We start from the raw sequence: 21928 nt of genomic DNA on the forward strand, positions 1-21928 counted from the left end.
AGTGCAAAAGGCCTAGCACAGCCCCTTCTGGATATCTTCTTACTGTAGTGCTAAGGAGGCGCCCAGCAGCACCCTTACTTCTGTAGTAACCTCATTGACTCTTTTGTACCCTGCCACTGGGGACTAGTACAAGGTGCTTCTTAAGTGAGAGTAACAAATGACACAAAAAAGTCCCTCATCACAAGAGAGTGAGGGGCCTTTGATGTGAGGTATAATTCGCTACCTATTGGAATGAGTTGGCTTTCATGTTGATAGAAGAAAGGCAAAATTAGTATAGGAAACAGGTATAGAAAAGAGGATCACTGGGAAAATGTGCCTGCTTCTTGAGCTGGTTCAGTTTTCCTCTGGCTTTTTTTCTCTGTTTACAGTCCAAACTGGTGGTAGGAATGAGTGTTTTGCTGTGTTGTCTTTCCTGCCTCTACAGAGAGTCAGCTGTTAATCTAGTGAGGAGTGGCTCCCACAACAGGCAGCTATGGAGGGACGAAGCGAAGGGAAATGAAACCCCGCAGACAACTGCTCCTTCCACCTATGTGTCAACGTACTTGAAAAGGTACCAGCTGCAGAGGGGTGGGAGGTGATCATCCTTTGCTCTGATCATAGGAGTTTGGGTAACGGTTGCATGCTTTTTATATCCAGTTAGCACCACAAAAAAAATGAACGGCTTTTAGATTTCTTGGGATCAACATTTTCACTAATTTAAAATGAATTGTTCTCTTAATAACTGAATTACAGTAAGCTGATTCCAGTCCCCACCACAGACCCAACTTTACAACCTGCCCTCTTGGCCCTAATAAAATTTCAGTCTAAAGTGGCATCTGGAGATCTCTGGGGAAGATGGAATTTATACACTCTTGCCTAGTCTTGGCTTTCCCTCTTCTAAAACTAGAGTAGTTTTCATCACCAATTATACTTGGGGGTGAGAGTGGGAGGGGCACGGCAGGGTGGGAAATGGGAGTAGTTCTGTTGGATTTAAGACATTTCATATTGAGCCTGTTACTTTAGGGACTTGAGTTGTTTTTGTTCTTCTGTGACTTTACTGGCCCTCAGATCCATCAAGATGTGCAACTCGCGAGTTTGGTGTGCAGAGAAGGTACATGGTTCCTTTGGTCTCATCTGTACTCTCTTTCCTGCACTTGTTTTCTCTGCTTGCACAAGCTAGCCAGCAAGCACAGCACCTCTGCCAGAACCATTCAGCCACAAGAGACACTTAATAATATTTTCATTTGGATTTTGCTGCTGATGTAGAAGAATCTGTTTTTCATTGCTTACTCTGAATTCTTTCTTCACTTCCACTTTTAACCCTTCCAGCTGCCGCCTCTGCCTTCATCATGAGGCTTTGGCTAAGGCTATGAGAGCAGATTAGTTGTCTGTCATCAAAACAATTTCTACCTGACAGGTAGTCAATGCTGGAACATGGGGAATAAGCTATAATAATGGACACAGCGCTGCCTGTAATACTTCAGTTCTGCAGGAACATCTTTAGAAAGGTCTTGACTTGGAAGTATACAAGCCCAGTTCAGTGATCTCAATGGCTATTTTATTTTATGTATTTACACAGGCAGAGCCTCATGGAGCCTAAGCTGGCCTTGAACTCTCTGTGTAGCCGAAAGTAACTTTGGAATTTTGATCTACCTGACTCCACCTCCTAAGTGCTGAGATTGCAGGCATATGTCACTACAACACATTTGTGAGACTAGGAATTGACCCAGGGCCTTCTGCACGCCAGGCAGGGCCTTCTGTGCACCAGGCAGGGCAAGCATACTACCAACTGAGCTACAGCCAAGCCTACTGACTATTATGCAAATCAGGTGTTCGGAGATTTATGAGGGTGTCACCTATTTCTCTTACAGAGAAATACCTTGATTCACCAAGATACATTACTATTTCTTACAATCAAATCCAATATCCAAGAAAACTTTTCTAAGAGAATTAAGTTCTCAAGGTAGGAAAAAGAAAATTTCAATTTAGTTTTCAAGCGTGGAGTTCTTTGGGCATGAGGTTGCTGATGTTCATGACCCAAACTGGCAGCAGATGGGTTTGAATGGCTTTGGTTTGATGTAGGTTGGATAACGTTATAGTGAACACAAAAGAGGACTGCAAATTGTGCTTAATTACATGAGCACTTTTTGGGAACAGAGCTATCATTTACTTGATGTCTTAGATTTCCAGTGCTCATTTTCTGTGACCCTACAGTGATTTTCCCAAGAAGAGAGATTTGTATGGCATCGCCGTTTAAAAAGAACGTGCAAGTAGGGATCCCTCATCCCCTGCTGTGTCGAGCTTTGGTCTTCTTCACATTCTCTGTATCATCTCTTGTATTCAGCCAGGAGCTAGTCTGGTATAGCCCAGTAAAATGCCTCTTTTCTAGTGATGTTTTCACAGCTTTTTGTCATCACGTGTCCCCACCACCCCAACTAGTGTTTCAATGCTATTACAGTCAGAAAGCATCATTACAAACTCCTAACCCAAATAATATTTTGCTGCAGTTGAGATAGTTCTTACTGTCTTCAGATGAAAACAAACAAAAACGCTTGCCTTTCCCCCCCCACCCCCACTTATTATTTTGTAGATTTAAAAGTTTAAATCTTCCCCAAGACACTTTTCTTTAAGCTAAATAACTGCAGCTCTCAGGCCATTTCTCCCCCTTCCCCCCTCCCCCCTCCCCCCTCCCACCCCCCCCACGTAGCTCCCTTCTCTCCTTTACTTTTTTGTTTTAAATTTAAGACCTCCCCAATTCTTGGGTCTTCTGGCTTTTGCAGCATTACTTCTCTATCGTGTAGGTGGTTGTGTTGCATGACTTGGGGCCTTAGGTCTGTGGGGATTTTTTTCTTCTAATAATAATAGTTTCTTGTCATGTACTCTATTTTCTTGCTTTCTCTTGTTGAATGCCACCTCTCTTCCTCTATTCTTTTGGATGATAAAATAAAATAAAAAATCATCCTTCAAAGAGTGATGACTTCTTCACTCTTGGATGATTGCCTGCTTGCTACTGGAGCCCCAGCTCTGGCTGGAGTTAGCTCTGCACTTCCTGGTTGCCATGCCATCTCTTTGGCCTACCTTCCTTTCATGTGCACAGTCTGGGTGGGAAGGTGGTGTTGGGAAGTGGTGGGTGAGCAGCATGTCCTGAAGAAAGTGACCATGTGCTGTTTTGCAGTGCTTCATTTGGTAAAAGTAGTGACCCCACCAGTCCCTACATTTCAGCCAATCGCAATTCATCTCCTGCTACCTCACCCATTACCATTGGTTCATCTACCTCTCGGGGCAGCCAGTGGCAACCTGCCTCTTCTTGCCCTGCACCAGTCAGTACAAACACTACTGCACCTGTGCAACATGTCAGGTAAGGCTTCTCGGGAGCCATTCGAGTTGCATTGTCACAGTTAACGCTTCTGGAAACACAAACAAGATTTGATGCAAAGAGGCTTTGTCAGTCGGTATAGGAGCAAGTTGAAACCCCAGAATTTAATGAAGATGCTTTTGTGTTGACTTCCTGGCCAACAGTTGCTTATTGAATAAAACTGGATTCACACCATTGTCTTGATGGTCCAGGGTCAGTGTAGCATGAATTGCTTTCAGTTCTCAGCCACTTTTCCAGTTGTGATTACAGTTTTAGAGTCAGACCCATGATGGTGAATTATGTATTTAAACTTTTGCTTTATTTTACATACTAATGTTCTAGTAAAAATCTTATGCATTTAGTCATTTGGAAGACGACATACAAACTCAGATTAGATGAAAAGCTAATTCATGTTCCAAAAACCTCCTTACAGTCTTCTGAGGAATGCTAATTAGTATTCCTTTGGGAACACTATGAGAAGAGAGAGGTTTATGTTTGCAGAAACTGTTCTGGGAGTAGATCTTTTTGGGTTTTCCATTCATTTAAAGGTAGCATGGCAGAGTGTCACTGTGAAAGCACAACAGAACTTCAGTTCCTTTATTCTTTGTTTATTTGGAGGCAGGGCCTCACAATGTAGGCCTGGATGGCTTTGACATCACTAAGTAAGCCAGGTTAGCTTTGAACTGAGACATCTGCCTCCTAAATGCTCGGATTAGACAAGTACCACCACACTCGGCTGACACCCTCATACACACACTTAATATATGTATGTGTGTGTGTGTGTGTGTGCACGCGCGCGCCTGCTTGTATGTATGTGTACCACATGTGTACAGTGCCTGATGAAGCCAGAAAAGGGTACCAGACCTCTTGTAACTGCATTGTCTGGTGGTTGTGAGCCGCCTGTAGTAGGCACTGAAAACGAAACCAGAGTCTTCTGCATGAGCGTTGCGTGCTCTTCACCAGAGCATTTTCCCAGCCGTTAGTTGCACTTTGCACCCTGTCCTGGGTGTTGGAGGAGGCTGTTTTGATAGGGTTGTTGCTAGAACACCTGGTATGGTGGTGCTTGGTCGATGTTTGCCTGTTTACTAGATTTCTTTCCATGAACCAAATAGTCATCATTAATTTGGTTAGAAAGCAGTATTTTATAATGCATTGTCATTAATACTGGAATAAGTATGTAGAGATTTCAGGCTTATGATTCTAATAGTAGCATGTATAGTTACATAGAAATTTATTAGATTCCTATAATAGTACAGCTACATAGGCATTCTGTATACTATCACTAAAGGTGAAGAACCCAGACAGGAGGACGGAAGCTTGACTTAGTGGTTAGCACTTGCTTAGCGTGCCTAAGGCCCTGGGTTCAACACATAGCAGTAAGGAGCTCACAGAGCTGAAACTGGGGAAGTTTTCGTTGAACCCTATTTTGTGGCAGGCACTGGACTAGTTTCTCTGCAAAATGCATCTGTGCACTAGGACTTGGTTTATTCACATGTAGCAATAAATTCCTATAATATTGCTTTAAGTATGATAAGGCTTCTTTTTTCTTAAAAGTAAGAAAGCCCAGAAACAAGGCCAGCACAGTAACTCCAAAATCATTAAAAGAGCCAGAGCTTTTTCTTCACACCGTGGATTCTGTTTCCGAGGCTTGCCTCACTGCGCAGAATGACTGCTGGAGCTCTCGCCATGCTAGCATTCTGGGTAGGAAGTAACAGACAAGGGGAAGCTGACAAAGACAGGCATTTTCAGACACGTTAGCTCTAGGCTATGTCTCTTGGGACATTTCAGGCATCTGGAAGACCTTGGAAGATGTGGATTCTTGGTAACTACAGTGTTGCCCTAGCAAATACAGAGCACACAGGGCTGGAGACATGGCTTCATGGGAGAAGGACCTTGCATCAAGCCTGACATCCCTGGATCTCACATAGTCAAAGGGAAGCACTGAAATTGCCTTCTGACCTCCACAAGCACATCTGCATGTGTGCAACACCCGACCCACATACAACAAATAAATGTAAAAAAAAAGTTATAATCTCAAAGATAAAAAATAACTTAAAAATATAGAGGGCACCTGTTAGGAAGGTAAGGTAATGAAGGTCAGGTAACTCCTGCCTTGGGCATTTATAGTTTCATAAGTAGCCCTCTGGTATATTAAGTATTGTATGTATTTTTAAATGAAGAATGCAAACCAAAAGCTTAATCATCTGCCCGGATCACATAGCCATTAGGGAACTGAAGCAGGTTTTACATACAAATTAGCTCATGTAAAACCCACCCTTTTGGTCACATTTTGTTTATACTGAGCTTATATTTTATTCTGGGCACTATTTAAGTGTTGTGCAAAAATTATTTTGTCTCATCATCACGATAACTCTGCATGATGCAGTATTATTTTCCATATTTTATAGATGAAGAGATCAGATCTTTAAGTAGGTTGAGTGTTAACACCATGTGGCTCCATTATGTGGCTTCTGCTCCTGCTGTGGAGCTTTCCTGGCTGCTCTGAACAGCCTGCTTATGAACTTACAGTGTGTTTCAAAATAATAGTAAAGTCCTACTGGACAGCAAAATAAAGTAAAATTTCTGCCATTTCAACAGTCTAACAAATTGCAAGTCTAGCAGGATGGTTGAGCAGATAAAGATACTTGGGGCACAGGCCTGGCAACCTGAGTTTGATCCCCAGAATTCATGTAAAGGAAGGAGAGAGTCAACGCCACAAAGTTGTCCTTTGACCACTTTACATATACATGCACATACACACACACACACACACACACACACACACACACACACACACTCACTCACTAATAAGTAGTCTTAAAAAAAGAAAATGCAGAAAAGCCAAAGCACATTAACCCCCAAAGAAACTTGAGTAAGTTTTTGTTAAGTACAAATGTTTTTGTGGTTGTTTTTGATGGAGAGGTGGAGTCTGTTTCCCAGATTGGTCTCAACTCTTGGGTTGACAGAATCTTCCTGCCCCAGCCTCCTAGTAGTTGAGAGTTATAGGTACACACACTGTTCTCTAGGTTGGCCCTACATTTATTATGGCCATTCTTCTTGTTAATTTAATTAGTACTTCCTGTATACTAATAAATCTGGGAAATTATTTATCTCCAACTTTTTAGATGAAAAAATGAACATAAAATATCACTTTATTCGAGGTTTTAATTGCTTCTGGAGAAGTAGTTTATATATTTTTAGTTATAGCTTTTTTTCTTCAAAGTGTTATATTTTTATGCAGTTCTTAATGCCACGTTTAGATTTTATGATTTGATTACCTCTTTTCTTCTTATCCTAATAATGTGATTATTTGGAAGTAAACATTTCTGATAATTGTGAGTAGGTGAAAAACAGATTTTTAACGTTCATGCTTTTCATTGCTTCTCCCATCTCTGCAAGTATCAATTTTGGATCTCTGTTACCCCAGCAACAAGCTGTGACATCACAAATGATAGCTTTTTGGGTGGAGAGCCAATGGTTGCTCCTGGCTCTTTGTTAAGAAACAAAGATCTTATTTTCACATAAATGACTTTAATTACACAGCTTGCTGTTGCAGTCTGTAGTTAAGGTTACATATAGAATCCTGCTCGACTTCTGTTTCAGTTTCTTAGGCAGCTATGAGTGTAGAGAATTAGGTGCTTGGCTAAAAGGAAAAAGACTGCAGCTGCTGGACTAGGTGAGAGAGAACCAAATAGACTGAGGTTGTAGAATACTTTTCAAATGGATAATTCAAGAAGATGATCATCATCAAACCTAGGCTGAGGACTGCCACAAAGACTTCCCCTGCCAAGAATTGAGGGACAGGTGGAGACTTAATATCGTAAGTGATTTTAGTGTCTTTTTCACCTGTGGTGAGATCCTGTCTCTTTGTGCATGTGTGGAGGGAGGTCAGGTGGCAATGAGTCATTTAAGACACTCTTGCGTATGTCACTACCTTGCCTCGTGCCACAGCTGATTTTTGTTTGTTTGTTTTTTAATCTCATGCAAAAAAAAAAATCCTATAAAACATTAAGTCCTGGGAAGAAGATGTCAGACTAAATGTAAAATCATACTGTTCCAATATTTAAGAGCTCAGAATTAACAAACCAACAAACAAAATCTGAGCAAGAAGGTTCTCATTAGACCTATGCCTCCTTTCTCTGGGCCAGGGTTCTGTTGTACACCGTGCCTGACCATTCTCCTTTTGCTCCTGTCTTTCTTAATTTCAGGACTCCTTACAAATCCCAGGCTGACTCAGCAGCAGAAAAGACCACAGACAGTGTCTCTTCCAGTACTCCACTGTGTGTGATCACCAACCGCCCTGCACCAAGCACTGCCAATGGGGTTCCAGCTGCCGCAGTGTTCTCCTCCACTGGAACAGACTCCTCTGTGGAAGGCCGGGAGAAGAGGAGGTACGAGGTTGTTGATGCATTTGCAGGCCTCTGCTGTGAGATAAGAGACAGAAAAATGGGTATGAAGCATTTGACCCAAGCTTAGACAGGTCTTCATTTTACTATCTGGTTATGTCTCAGCTTGGGAGTTTTTCTTTGGTGGAGGTCTTATTTCTGACTGTTAAACATTATGTTGTGTGTATAGTCTGAGCTCTTTTTTTCTATTTGTCTTATAATTGACAGGCATATTTTTGCCTTTTGTGATGGGGAGCTTGAAGCACAGAGAAAAAGCCTTTGTTTTGTTCTGAGTTTTCTGTGATCACTTCATGCAGCAAAGTAATACTGTGATAAAAAGCTCAAAGAAGCAGCGCTGGGCGTATGTGAGCAGAATACCAGGAAGGAAATGAGCACTTATGGTGATGTGGGATTGTGGCTCACTTGCCTGCAGTTGTTGAGACTTGCTGTGCTTCCCCAGGCTGGCTTTGATCCCTTGGTCCTCTTGCTTTGGCCTGCCTGAGACTAGGGGCACAGACGGTTACTACCATGCAGTGATTTTAGAGAGACATTCTGAGAGAGCAGATGTCGATCCACATGAGACAGATTCGAAGAAGAGCAGAAGTTTTCACTTGTTAGGATTAAGGGACTGTGGACGGTGTAGTGAAAGAAAGAGCTGTTGACATTGTCTTGAGCTTGAAGCCGTAAAAAACCCAGTATACGTGGAAGACTCAGGCTATAGTATCAGTTTTCGAAGACTAGAAAAAGAGACAGACCTTTATCAAGATTTAGATTTTTAGTTTGACTCATTTTTCTACTTCTCACAGTCTATGTGTGTGAGAAGCCAGGATGCTATCCAAAAGATACAGTACCGAACTTTTTAGTTCTTTGTTCATTGTGAAGACAACTTAAAGTACACATTTTGAGAAAGGAGAAGATGTGTATTTAAAATAGCACTTGCTTGTTATTTTTCTTTCCATAAAATTAAAAAATCAATTATCTGCACTAAAAGGTTTCTGAGCTAATAGTTACCCTCTTTTCTTTTTAAAAAAACACATCTGTATGTGTGTGTGTGCATGCGTGAGTGCATGCCTACATGAATACATGTGTGTGTGTGTGTGTGTGTGTGTGTGTGTGTGTATGCGCGTGTGCATGCCGTGTGTGATGCTGGTGCCCTTGGAGGCCGGAAGAAGGGGTCAGATACTGTGGAGCTAGAGTTACAGGAGGTTTTGAGCCTCCTTGCCATGAGTGGACTCAAGTTCAAGTCCTCTGGAGGAGCAGCAAGTGTTCCTAAGATTGAGTCACTCTTAAGGGCTGAGCTGTGCCCTCAGTTGTTCTCTTTTAATTGGCTTCTAGTCAAGGAAATAGTATAGGGGCTGGAGAGAGAGCTCAGAGGTTAAGAGCACTGACTGCTCTTCCAGAGGTCCTGAGTTCAATTCCCAGCACCCACATAGTGGCTCACAACCATCTATAATGTGATGCCCTCTTCTGGCCTGCAGGTGTACATGCAGGCAGAGCACTGTATACATAATAATAAATAAAATCTTTTTAAAAAATTAAAAAAAAAAAGGAAATAGTATAAGCCAGTCTTGAGTGTGTAATGCTTGTGTATTGACTCTACTGAGCAGAGAAGTGTCACGTGCTTCATCCGAGAACCTAAAGAGCAGTCGTTTCATTAGCTAAAGAAAAGTCACTGTTACAAATGTTTCTTAGAGCAAGAGATATGACTCAACTGGTAAAGTGGTTTTTGTGCAATTATGAGGATCATTACCATCCTCGTGACAGCAAGACACAGCATCTCCACTTGGAGGAGGCAGAAGTAGGCAGAGTCTTGGGACTTCACTGAAAAGGCAGCATGGCCAATCCATGGCTACCTGGTTCAGTGAGAGACCCTGTCTCCAAAAGTTAGAGTGGAAAAGTAGTTAAGGAAGACACCTCCCCTCATACACACCTATTTGTGAATATGCACATATTCACACAAATCCATACACCCACATTTCCCCCCCCCCCCCGACACACACACAGTGTTTCTTAAGCTGAGAGAAGTAAAACAAGTTAAACTCATTAAGATGATGATCCTTGTTAAGATGGGGAAGTCATGCTTGTTTTCAGGCTGTATTGAACTGCTGCATCCATTGGAGGCTCATAGAGAGCCACTGCCTCTGTGAATTTCATAACCTACAATAGATAAGACAGCATCTGCTACAGATTCTGATTGTTTCAGTTGTTTTGTCAGTCCTCAGGTATCCACTGAGCACCTTCTACTTAACAAACAGGATGACCAGGATACATTTCCTCAAGAATTAATATCTATAAGAATTAGTAACTAGTTGGGCGTGGGTGGTAGGCACCTTTAATCTCAGCACTTGGGAGACAGAGATCTGTGAGTTCCAGGCCAGCCAGCGATAAGCAGTGAAACCCCGTCTACATAAAACAAACAAAAGAATTAAAAAGACTAGACATTAGTGAACTGGAAGTATGCTGTATCAAGATGCATGGATACTAGATTTTAGTGCCTCTTGGAGTAGTATGAAGTGGGCTGGAGAGATGGTTCAGTATGTGCTGCTCTCGCAGAGGAGGCAGTTTCTAGTCTCAGCACTCACATGGTGACTTACAACCACCCTAACTCCAGTCCAAGGGGACCATGGCCCTCTTCTGCTTCCACGGGCACCAGGCACACACAGTGTTCACATACATATATTCAGGCCAAACATTCATATACATAAAGACTGGCATGAGGAAAATAAGTAGAAATGACACTAGACCAAGAGCTGTTGGTCACTTGTTATGTATTAACTTTCATTCTTTTCAAAATCTTGGTAGCTGCTGTTCCCAGGAATCACATTAAGCCTAAGTAGTACATAAGTGAACTAGACAAACACGATATGAACCTACAGGAAGCTGTGTGCTGGTAGAGATCACAAGTGTCAACAATCACCTCTGTGATACATACGGTGGCACGTTATTAATCTGAAAATTGAAAAAGGTTCCAAATTCCACACATATACAAACTTGGTTTTGCTTTTGTTTCTTGAAGAACAGGTCTTGCTGTGTCTTTCTGGCTGGTCTGGTACTTACTATATGGCCCAGACCTCTCGCCTCAGCCTCCTTAGTTCTAGGATTACGTATGCCACCATACCTGACTTCCTGTACAAAACTATTTTTATGAGTAAGATAACCTCATGTTCTGTGTATGGTGGGTGCATCAGTTTTGGACCCTGTGAAAAGCATCTTCGAGAAACCGTTTAACAGGAGGACAGTTTATTTTGCTCATGCTTCAGAAATTGCAGTTCATGGCCAGCAGCTTTATTTTTCTGTGCCTTTGGTGAGGTAAAACATCATGGTGGAGGGATGGACAAGCAGAGCTGCTCATGTCTGGCAACCAGGAGGGCAGAGAGCAACAGAGGCCGTGGACTAGAACAATATAGCTCCTGAGAATGTCCCTCCAGTGATCAACTCCACTAATGAAGCCGCACCTCTGAATGTCTGCAACACTGAGCTGTCCTGGTCCCGCACTGCTCGTTGTTGGGCCTATTAGCTGGAGACCAAGTCTTCAATACAGGAGCATGTTGTGGGGGACACACCACATGAAACATAAAGCAATCTTATGTTTAGATATGGATTTCTTATCCCAAATTAACTCATTATGTTTAATCTCAAATTTTGAAAAAAAAAATCAAAATCTAATATGCTTCTAATCCCTAGCAGTTTGGTTAAGAGATGCTCAGCCTATACCATAAAGAGGTAGTGTATAAGTCATGAGGGGTATATTACAGAAATCTGCTCATGAGCACTTCCCCTGGGGGACTCCAGAAGGTTCTCAGGAAGAGTGTGATGCTTAGACAAAGGTCTGTGGGATAAGTAGCAGAGAGAGGAAAAACTTTTTATTTAAGATTTATTTTATTTTATGTGTATGAGCATTTGGTCTGCATGTATATGTATGTACACCACATATGTGCCTGGTGCCCAGGGATCAGAGGAGAGTGTTATAGGGGGAGCGGGAGTTATAGGTAGCTGTGAAGCACCATGTGAACACTGGGAACTGAACCTGGATCCTTTGCAAGAGCAACAAGTGCTCTTAACCTCTGAGCCGTCTCTCGAGCCCCTAGGGATGAAGCAAAGTCGTGGCAGTTGAAAAGACATAAGTAAGTAATAAGAGCAGTAAGGTTGTTTGGGGGAAATTTCAAGGTTTATAACTAAGTGAAATATGGGGGAGAGTGGTTAAGATGAGGCATGAGGAGGAGGAAGGAGGCAGCTATGTCGTGTCAGCATCTTCCAGCCGGGGATGAGGATTTAGGATTTATATCCTACAAACCATAATTAGCCAGGAGAATTTCTACAACAGTTTTATAGAGACACAATTAATATACCATATAATTGCACATTTAAAGTGGCATGATTGGTTGTTTATTTTTGTAATTATTTACTTTATTTTATGTGTGTGAATGTTTGCCTGAATGTATGCACGTATGTCCATCACACGCCTGTCTGGTGCCTGTGGAGGCTATAATTAAGGCACTAGATCCTTGAAACTGGACTTTAGAGGAACTTGGAGCCACCATAATGGTTGGGAGCCATCATGTAGGTGCCAAGAACTGAACCTGGGCCCTCTGTAAGATCAGCAAATGCTCTCAACCACTGAGCCATCTCTCCATCCAAAGACATTGGTTTTTAGGATATGGACCCAATAAGTGTAACTGTTAGCACAGTGAATTTTGAACATTCTTATTCCCTAAAAAGGAAATTGAATGCCTATTTCCCTCATCTCTTTATACCCCATTCTGTACAACCTAAGCAACCCTGATATATTTTCTGTTTTTCTTATTTTCAACCTTTCATATAAATGTAAACAAGATGAGAGTTTATGACTGGCCTCTTTCTAGTACGTTTTTGAAGCGCATCCATGTTGAGGCAGGTATCAGGACTTTATTCCTTTTTTGTAGCCCATCGTTCGGTGGTGTTTGCCTGTTCATAAGCTGATGACATTTGGGTGAATGATGTCTCTATAAACATTTGCGTGTAGATTTTTGTGTGGACGGATTTCTCAGGTATATACCTAGTAGTGGATTTTGTAGGCAATATGGCACTAGACAATTTTAAACTTGAAGTATCTTGAGTTCTTTTTCTTTTTTTAAGGTTCGGGCTTTTCAACTCTGCCTGAAGCTATGAAATAGGGGAGAATGAATGGGTAATAATGAGTGTGAGGTGACTAGGAAGGAGACTGCCGTAGAAGAAAGGCACGTAAGGCACGTCAGGCTTGCACTGGGGATGGAGAAAAATGAAGGTGCTAAAGTACATTTATCACACTTAATAATTGTAGAAAGGGAGCAGATGAATGCCGTGCACGTGTGTGGAGGCTAGAGGACAGCCCACAGAGTTGCCTCCCTCCTTCCAGCAGGTGGGTCCTGGGACTAGCACTCAGGTTGTCAGGATTGCTGGCCAAGATTGTGGCTATATTTATATGTAGCACTGCGGATATAGAGGCTCGGGCTTTCACTGTCGCATGTGATGTCGGACATATGTAGCTGAGACTTGTAGCCAAGAGCTTATATCAAGCTCGAACTCTAGAAGAGGTGTACAGTTCATGAGAAGTGTAGATTAGAAACTCTGCTTTGAGGAAATGAAAAGAAAGAGGATCTCCTCAAGGATCTGGGCGGGGAAAGAAAAGTAATTGGAGGAAAACAAATTTACTACACAGAGAAATTGGAACCCCAAGTTGGAAGTTTAACATAGAAGCCAGGCCTTTACCCTTGAAAGCCAGGCACAGGCACATAGTGTTATAAGTCTTGTTAAATGGAGACTTGTATATGAGCATCTAACCTCATCTAATGAAAGACTGCCACATGCCAGGCAAAAGATTAAAGTTACATCATCAAAGAGAAAGAGCCTGTTCCCTGATCTTGAGTATTGACAATCTGTTCTGGGAAGACAACCAAGCAAATCAAATACTATTGTGTAATTTGTAAGCTCTATGAAAGAGAAATGTATAGATTGGTACTGGAGAGATGGCTCAGCAGTTAAAGAGCACTTTCTACTCTTGAAAAGGACCCAAATTTGGTCCCCAGCACCCACATGCGGCAGCTTATAACCTCTTATAAGGCCAGCTCCATGGGATCTAATGTCCTTTTTAGATTCAAAGGGTAACTGCATGCATGTGCACACACACACACACACACACACACACACACACACACACACACACACATGTTTAAAAAGAAAAATGTGTAAATTTCTGTAAGGATGTAAAGGAGAATCTGAGTCACACTGTGTCGGTGCCTGGGAAGTGACTAGAGGCAACTGGGAATAATAAATAGCAATGGAGGGGGATAATTTAGAGTAAACATAAGAAATTCATGAAACAAACAAGCTTCCTAGCCCTGAAGCTGGGAAAGGCGAGGTCACTGTAGCACTTCCGGAAGTGTCTTCTATGAAAACAGCTTTAGAAGAAGAAGGGAGCGGAGCGGAGCGAGATGAACTGGAAAACAGTAGATTAAGCTGAGTTAAACACGGCTCATTCAAAAGCCTTTTCTGGTCACCTGAGAAGAGTCATGGTTGGGAAGAGACGGGGTTGGAAATGCGTAGAATGTAGCATGTCCCCAATAGGGTTATTTTTACCTTGCAGAAACCCCCAAATTAATATTCCACTCAATGGTCTTTGGAAGTTGTGGAGCTAGAGAAGTAGGCAGGAACCAAATCAAGCCAGTTTTTGTCTGTGATATGTTAAGAAACTTGGTCTTCTGTTCTCAGCGCTATGGAATGCCATAGTAGAATTTTCAGTAGGAGAATGACTTGATCACATAAAACGTATCATTTAAGTCTTTACAGAATTAAAGCCATTTAGTTTCCGCCACTAGATGAGCATAAACTAAAAGGAAAAAAAATCAGATGTTTTGAAACAGCTAAATTTTTCTTCTGAAAAAGCATGCTGAGTGATAATTCTTCTCTTTTGAAACTTCGGCTTTCTCTATAATCAGCTCATTGTGGAAGTGTTTTGACTCCTGCAGGGAAACCATGATGGGGCCTTGAAGGCCTCATTCACAGGTCCAATTTGAAACAATTAGCAGCGTTGGGATAAATGGGGATTAGAAACAGGCCACAGTGGGACTTAAGCAGTAGAAAGCCACCGCTCAGAAATAATCTCCATTTGTCTGGTAACTGAAGCGCTTAGCCTGGGGAGTGGGACTTAGCACCCCAAGTCACAGCTGGCTCTCCTCAGAGGTTTTGTTTCGAGGAAGGGATAGTGTGTGTGTATAGGACTGGCCAGCGATCAGTGTCGGCTTTGTCCCTCCGGCACTGGATCTGGACTCAGTTGACCACTGACATATTGTTAAATGAACAAAGCCAGGTGCAAAGGATGTGTTATGATACCAAATAAACACAGCAGTATTACCACTGTTTTGGAGGGTGTGGGGAATTCTGCTTCCCCCTCCCCCCACAATGAAAAATCATCACTATTATAATGGAATGGAAAGAGGAAAATAATCAAAGAGGAATTTGCTCTGGAACCAGTTTTCCTTGTGATATTAGTCTGTGGAGGTGGCCATGTCCATCCAATGGTAATTGTCATAGCATGTTAAGGTTTTCAGAACTCTAGAAAGTTTGTGGTGTGTGTGTATGTTTGAGTATGTATGTCTGTGTATGGGCATCTATATGTCTGTGTATGTGTACCCGTGTGCATGTCTCTGTGTGTGTATGTATATCTGTGTATGCATGTGTATGTGTGTATGTGTGTATACATGTATGTTTATGTGTATATGTCTATGTCTCTCTCTGTGTATGTGTGTCTGTGTGTGTATATGTATGTCTCTGTGTGTGTGTCTGTGTATGTATGTTTATTTGTGCATGTCAATGTGTATGTGTTCTCTGTATGTGTGTGCATGTCTGTGTGTCCGTGCCTGTGAGTGTGTATGTCTGTGTGTGTTTCTCTGTGTGTATGTGTATCTGTGTGTGTATGTCTATGTTTATAGGTGTGTGTGTGTGTGTGTGTGTGTGTGTGTGTGTGTGTGTGTGTGTAAGTCTGTGTGTCTGTGTCTTTGTGTGACCAGTGTAACTAGAGATTGAGCCTAGGGCCTGGCTTTGTGGCTGCTCGAGAAGCCCTATAGCTGAGTCACTTTCCCTATGCCTTTGTTAACTTTTTCTGTAAGTGAGGGAAACAGGGCCTTAAACTCGCTCTGTAGCCCTGGCAGAGCTTGGGGTCTCCATGCCTCATCCTCTAGAGCAGTTGGAACTTCAGGCCTGGCACATCATGTTTTGTTTTCTTGACAAGGTCTCACTCTGTAGCTGAGGCAGCCCTCCTCAGAACTGTGTATGAGCCGCTATGCCCAGCTTAATTTGTGGTTTTGAACACACATCTCACAACAAAATATATAATACTATTTATTATTTTTAAGGGGCTCATAGTCTTGGATTTACTAGTGCCCCTTCCCTAAAAAGTTCTCGTTCATTCAGCTGTTATTCTCTTTGCATGATGGGAAGGAGCAGGAGCTAAGCCCCTTGCTTTAGTGAATGGGCATGAGGAAGCCCTAAGATAACAGTCTTCACTTAGCATCAGTTCAGCCTCCTTTCTCTCTATTGAAATAGTACTACTTAGCCAGGCCCGGTGGCGCACGCCTGTAATCCTAGCACTTGGGGAGGAAGAGGCAGGTGAATCTCTGAGTTCAAGGCCAGCCTAGTCTCCAAAGCAAGTCCAGGACAGCCAGGGCTACACAGAGAAACCCTGTCTAAAAAACAAACAAACAAACAAAACAAAAACTTTACCACTTTTGAGGTAAAATAATACTCATTCAGATTAAAACTTTGTTCCAAGGCCAGCCTTGGATCTGCAGTAGTCTAGAATATAGCGCTAATCACAGTCTTCCAATTTTTGAGTTGACCTGGGGACTGTAGGAAACAGCAGGGCCAACTCTTTAGAGCCAGATGATTTGACTGGCAGACGTCAGGACAGAAATGGCAAGTGGCCAGCAGTTGGCAGATAGCTCTGTAGGGATGCCAGGCCAAGTGACAGCTGTCACAGTCATGTAGTGGTCAAGTTCATTTTCCAAAGCTCCAAGTTTTCCTTAGCAACAGAATATAAATAATCCCCTGGGCTAATATTAGAGTCTGATAGTGACTGCCTTTGCCTGCCTTTCTGCTCTTTGTTTCCTTGGTAGCTTTTCTCTCTCCTCTAGCCAGCCTTGAATTTTATATCACTTTCTTCAGATGTTCATTCATCCATCCTTCCTTCCTTTCTTTATTTAGAAATGGCTATAAATAGTTTGTTTCCACAAGAGACTAAATTTGCTTGTCCCTCTAAATAGCCCACAACTCTGCTTTGCTTCTCAAGGTATGACCCATATTGGCTGAGGCATATACCCTCATACTACCCTTCCTGAGTCCTTTGGAGTCTCTTTAAATTAGGTACTTATTCTAGCTAATGTGAAGCTGTCAACAGATTAATTTGACATCATCTTTGGAATGTTAGAAATTGAAAACAAATAATGAAGCCATCATTTTTAAAAACACTTAAAAACTGTCTCTAAGCTATGACAGTTGTCAATTTAAAAAAGAGATTCTTAGAATCCCCAATCTCTCTCCATTTTTGCTCTAAAATGTTTTCCTTCTCCAAAAGTCTATAGCAAATTTGAACCTACTTTTTCTTTATTGATGTAAAGATGTTTTCCTTGTGTTAATATTGAACATGAAGGGAGCAAAGTAGTAGTAGGCGAATGGTAGGAACATGGCAGTAGGCGAATTGTGCACTGAAAATAAAATGCCACCCAACAGCATCTCAGGCTTCCTACACCCCCAGGGACAGCCCTGCTGTTCTGCCCAGGTGAGGTGCAGGGCACTCTTCTGAATGCTGCAGCTGTTGAGGGCCGGACCAGCTCTCTAGAGTGCCACCTATCACAGCTCTCAGACGTCAACATGGCGCCAGGCAGCAGCCCGGGCCAGGGACATCTGCTTGGCTGTTGGTGGTAACATGGGCCATGGACATCTGGCATTGACACAGACTCCTGCTGTTACAGAATGAGGGACCCAGACATGGCCCTTGGTGTCAGCGTGGGCTGGGACATCACCATGGTCTCAGGTGACAGTGCAGACTACTCACATCATGCTGTTTCTCACCACCCTCACGTACGTCACTAGTTGTGCCTCTCCAAGGTGCACAAATGGTTCCACGTCTCTTTCTCTCCCATCTCTTCACCGCATACTTGCTTATGGTGGCCTGGCCCACATGATGTGGTGGAGAGCAGGAGCCTCTGGGTGTCTTCTGCCCCAGCCGGGCTTCATGGCATGGCGTGGGAGCCTCCTGTTGCCCAGGCTGGCCTTGAACTCATAATCTTCATGTCCCCCAGTTTCCTATTTGCTAGTGTTACAGATGAACCCCTCCACATTCAGTCAGAATGTGCCTGCTGTGAAACTACAGAGCTGTGGAAGGCTGGACAGCACTGGGAAGTATGATTCAGGGTGCTGCTTGAGTATTTGCTGTGTGATTTGGGGTAGAGCAGGTCCCCTTTCTGACCTGTTTGTTGTATGTAAAAGAGGGCTCAGAATACCTTCTTTGTAAGTTTGTTGTGAGGATTAGATAATAATTTATGGAAAACACAGGTATTTTGCAAACTGTAAAATAATTTAATTGACATATCCATGTTGTTACAATTTAAGGAAAAACCCTCTTTGATCAAATCTGTGCTGGGCTTCTCTAGAGCTAGTACATTTGGAAATAAGATCTACCCAAAGTCTAAATGGCGTCTTTGTCAAAAATCAAGTGTATAGAAATATGGGTTTACTTCTGGGTCTTTAATTTGACTCCATCGATCAACCTGTCGGTTTTTATGCTAATACCATGCAGTTTTTGATGTTGTTGTTGTTTTGTTTTGTTTACAATTGCTCGGGAGTACAGCTTGAAATCAGCGTTGGTGATCCCTCCAGAAGTTCTTTTATTGTACAGGATTGTTTTAGCTATCCTGGTTTTCTTTTTTCCATTTTTCCATATGAAGTTGAATATTGTCCTTTCAAGGTCTGTACAGAATTGTGTTGGAATTTTGATGGGAATTGCATTGACTCTTTAGATTGCTTTTGATAAGATGGCCATTTTTACTATGTTAATCCTACCAACCCACGGACATGGGAGGTCTCGCCGTAGTCTGATACCTTCCTCATTTTCTTTCTTCAAAGACTTGAAGTTCTTGTCATACAAGTCTTTCACTTGCTTGCTTAGAGTTACACCAAGATATTTTTTATTATCTGTAGCTTTTGTGAAAGGTGTTGTTTCCCTAATTTCTTTCTCAGCCCATTTGTCATCTGTATATAGGAGGGCTATTGATTTTTTTCTTGAGTTAATTTTGTATCCAGCCATTTTGCTGAAGGTGTTTATTAGCTGTAGGAATTCCCTGGTAGAATTTTGGGGGTCACTTATGTATACTACCATATCATTTGAGAATAGCGATACTGTGACTTCTGCCTTTCCAGTTTGTATCTCCGTGATCTCCTTTAGTTGTCTTATTGCTCTAGCTAGGACTTCAAGTGCTATATTGAATAGATATGGAAAGAGTGGGCAGCCTTGTCCCTGATTTTAGTGGAATTGCGTTAAGTTTCTCTCCATTTAATTTGATGTTGGCTATTGGCTTGCCATGTATTAACTTTATTATGTGTAGGCATGTACCTTGTATCCTTGATCTCTCCAAGATTTTTATCAGCAAGGGATGTTGGATTTTGTCAGATACTTTTTCAGCACCTAATAAGATAATCATGTATTCTTTCAGTTTGTTTATATGGTGAATTACATTCATGGGGTTTCTTTTTATTTTATTTTTATTTATTTTTACATTGATGGATTTTCATATGTTGGACCATCCCTGCATCTCTGGGATGAAGCCTAGTTGGTCATGGTGGATGATGTTTTTCATATGTTCTTGGATTCAGTTTGCAAGTATTTTATTGAGTACATTTGCATCAGTGTTCACAAGGGAAATCGGTCTGAATTTTCTTTTTTGTTGAGTGTTGAGTGTGATTGTGGCCTCATAAAATGAATTTGGCAGTGTTCCCTCTGTTTCTATTTTGTGGAATATTTTGAGGAGTATTGGTATTAGCTCTCCTTTGAAAGTCGGTTAGAATTCTAAGCGAAAACCATCTAGCCCTGGGCTTTTTTTGGTTGGGAGACTTTTGATGACTGCTTCTATTTCTTTAGGGGTTGCAGCCTATTTAAATTGTTTATATTATCTTGATTTAACTTTGGTAAGTGGTGTCTATCAAGAAAAATTGTCCATTTCATTTAGATTTTTCAGTGTTGTGGTGTATAGGCTTTTGAAGTAAGAATTAATGATTTTTTGGATTTTGTCTGTTGTTATGTCCCCCTTTTCATTTCTGATTCTGTTAATTTGAATACTGTCTCTCTGCCTTTTAGTTAGTTCAGCTAGAAGTTTGTCTATCTTGTTGATTTTTCTCAAAGAAGCAGCTCTTGGTTTCATGAATTCTTTGTATTCTTCTCTTTGTTTCTAATTTGTTTATTTCAGTCCTGAGTTTATTTCCTGCCATCTACTCCTCTTGGGTATGTTTGCTTCTTTTTGTTCTAGAGTTTTCAGGTGTGCCGTTAAGTCGCTAGCATGAGATCTCTCCAATTTCTATATGAAGGTGCTTAGTGTGATGAACTTTCCTCTCATCACTGCTTTCATTGTGTCCTGTGAGTTTGGGTATGTTGTGCCTTCATTTTCATTTAATTCTAAAAAGACTTTAATCTCTTTATTTCTTCCTTGACCCAGTGGTCATTGAGTAGGGATTGTTCAGTTATCATGGGTTTATAGGCTTTCTGTTGTTTCTGTTGTTGTTGAAGTCCAGCTTTAATCCCTGGTGGTCTGATAAGGTAAAAGGGGTTGTTTCAGTTTTCTTTTGTCTGTTGAGACTTGCTTTGTGTCCAGTTTTGGAAAAGGTTCTGTTAGGTTCTGAGAAGAAGGTAAATTCTTTTGGGTTTAGGTGAAGTGTTCTGTAGATACGTTAGGCCCGTTTGATTCATACCATCTATTAATTTCATTATTTCTGTTTAGTTTCTCTTTAGATGACCGTCCACTGGTGAAAAGTGAACTGTTGAAGTCTTCCACTATTGATATGTGGGGTTTGATGCATGATTTAAGCTTTAGTAATGTTTCTTTTACAAGTGTGGGTGCCCTTGCATTTGGGGCATAGATGTTCAGATTTGAGACATCATCTTGGCAGATTTTTTCCCCTTGATATGTATGAAGTGTCCTTCCCCATCTCTATTGATTAATTTTGGTTGAAAGTCTATTTTATTAGATATTAGAATAGCTACTCCATCTTTCTTCTTGGGTCCATTTGCTTGGAAAATCTTATTTCTGCCCTTTACTCTGAGGTAATGTCTATATTTGTTGCTGAGGTATGTTTCTTAATTTCAATATTCTTAGTGTCTCAGAGAATAGAGACACCTGAGAAGATGAAGAACAACCAAAACATTTACAGGATTTATTAAGTTCACTGTCTTATAACTTAGAGATAACTCAAAAACAGCAATACCAGATATTACTGACCAAATATTATTATGACATAATAATGACAAAGTTTGAGGTAAGCTGAGAATTATCAAAACATGAAACAGAGATTTGAAATAAGCACACATGGCTAGAAAATTGTATCATTATATGTACTGGAAGCAAGGTTGCCGCAAACATCTCATTTGTAAAAAACATTATGTGCAGATACAATAAAACAGCACAACAAACAAGCGGTACCCGTATGTACAGGGTCATACATCTCTATGGTGTATTTCTAGAGACTAGGAAAACGTTTTATCATGGCAGCATAGTAAGTGACAGCTATACATGGGTCCTCTTTCTTTCTTCAGGAAGAGAATCCTAGAAACTCAGCACTTGGATACTTTGGATACTTATTGAAAGCAACAACCTGGTGATCTAAGTGTGATGATGCTGGGAATTGACTCTTAGGGGGTACCTCCTTACTCCAGGAACACCTGCTTTTGTTTCTAATGAAGATGAGAATACTTTAAGATTGGCTATGGGAATGCCTGCATGACTGAGTGTGCTGAAAGCAGGTGAACAGTACGCATCATGTACCAATGATCCCTGACTGTGTAAAGCTTTCTAAAAACATTAGTGTTGTTCAGCCCCATTGCACAGTTCTGGAGAGAAAGACCTGAATGCTGTCTGCTGAGAGTTAATATGATGGCACTTGGGTTTTATATGGTGGAAATGTCTATTATCTTTTTGCCATTTCTATTGCT

General features: G+C 41.5%; 1 protein-coding gene across 6 annotated transcripts in view; it reads left to right on the top strand.

The window, feature by feature from the left end:
- PPP1R12B (protein phosphatase 1 regulatory subunit 12B) overlaps positions 1-21928 on the top strand; it is a 202105-nt gene that overhangs the window by 77172 nt on the left and 103005 nt on the right. For 2 of the 6 annotated variants that reach the window (XM_084796179.1, XM_084796180.1), the window contains exons 12-14: positions 425-550; positions 3155-3337; positions 7543-7725. In XM_084796179.1, the coding sequence (XP_084652305.1) occupies positions 425-550; positions 3155-3337; positions 7543-7725 (492 nt within the window). Of the gene's footprint in view, positions 1-424; positions 551-1047; positions 1091-3154; positions 3338-7542; positions 7726-21928 lie in introns of those variants that run through there. The other 4 variants (XM_084796173.1, XM_084796174.1, XM_084796175.1 and 1 more) reach the window with 3 other exon arrangements.

The sequence above is a fragment of the Acomys minous genome (assembly GCF_964271855.1).
Source record: "Acomys minous genome assembly, chromosome: 1".
Classification (NCBI taxonomy): Eukaryota; Metazoa; Chordata; class Mammalia; order Rodentia; family Muridae; genus Acomys; species Acomys minous.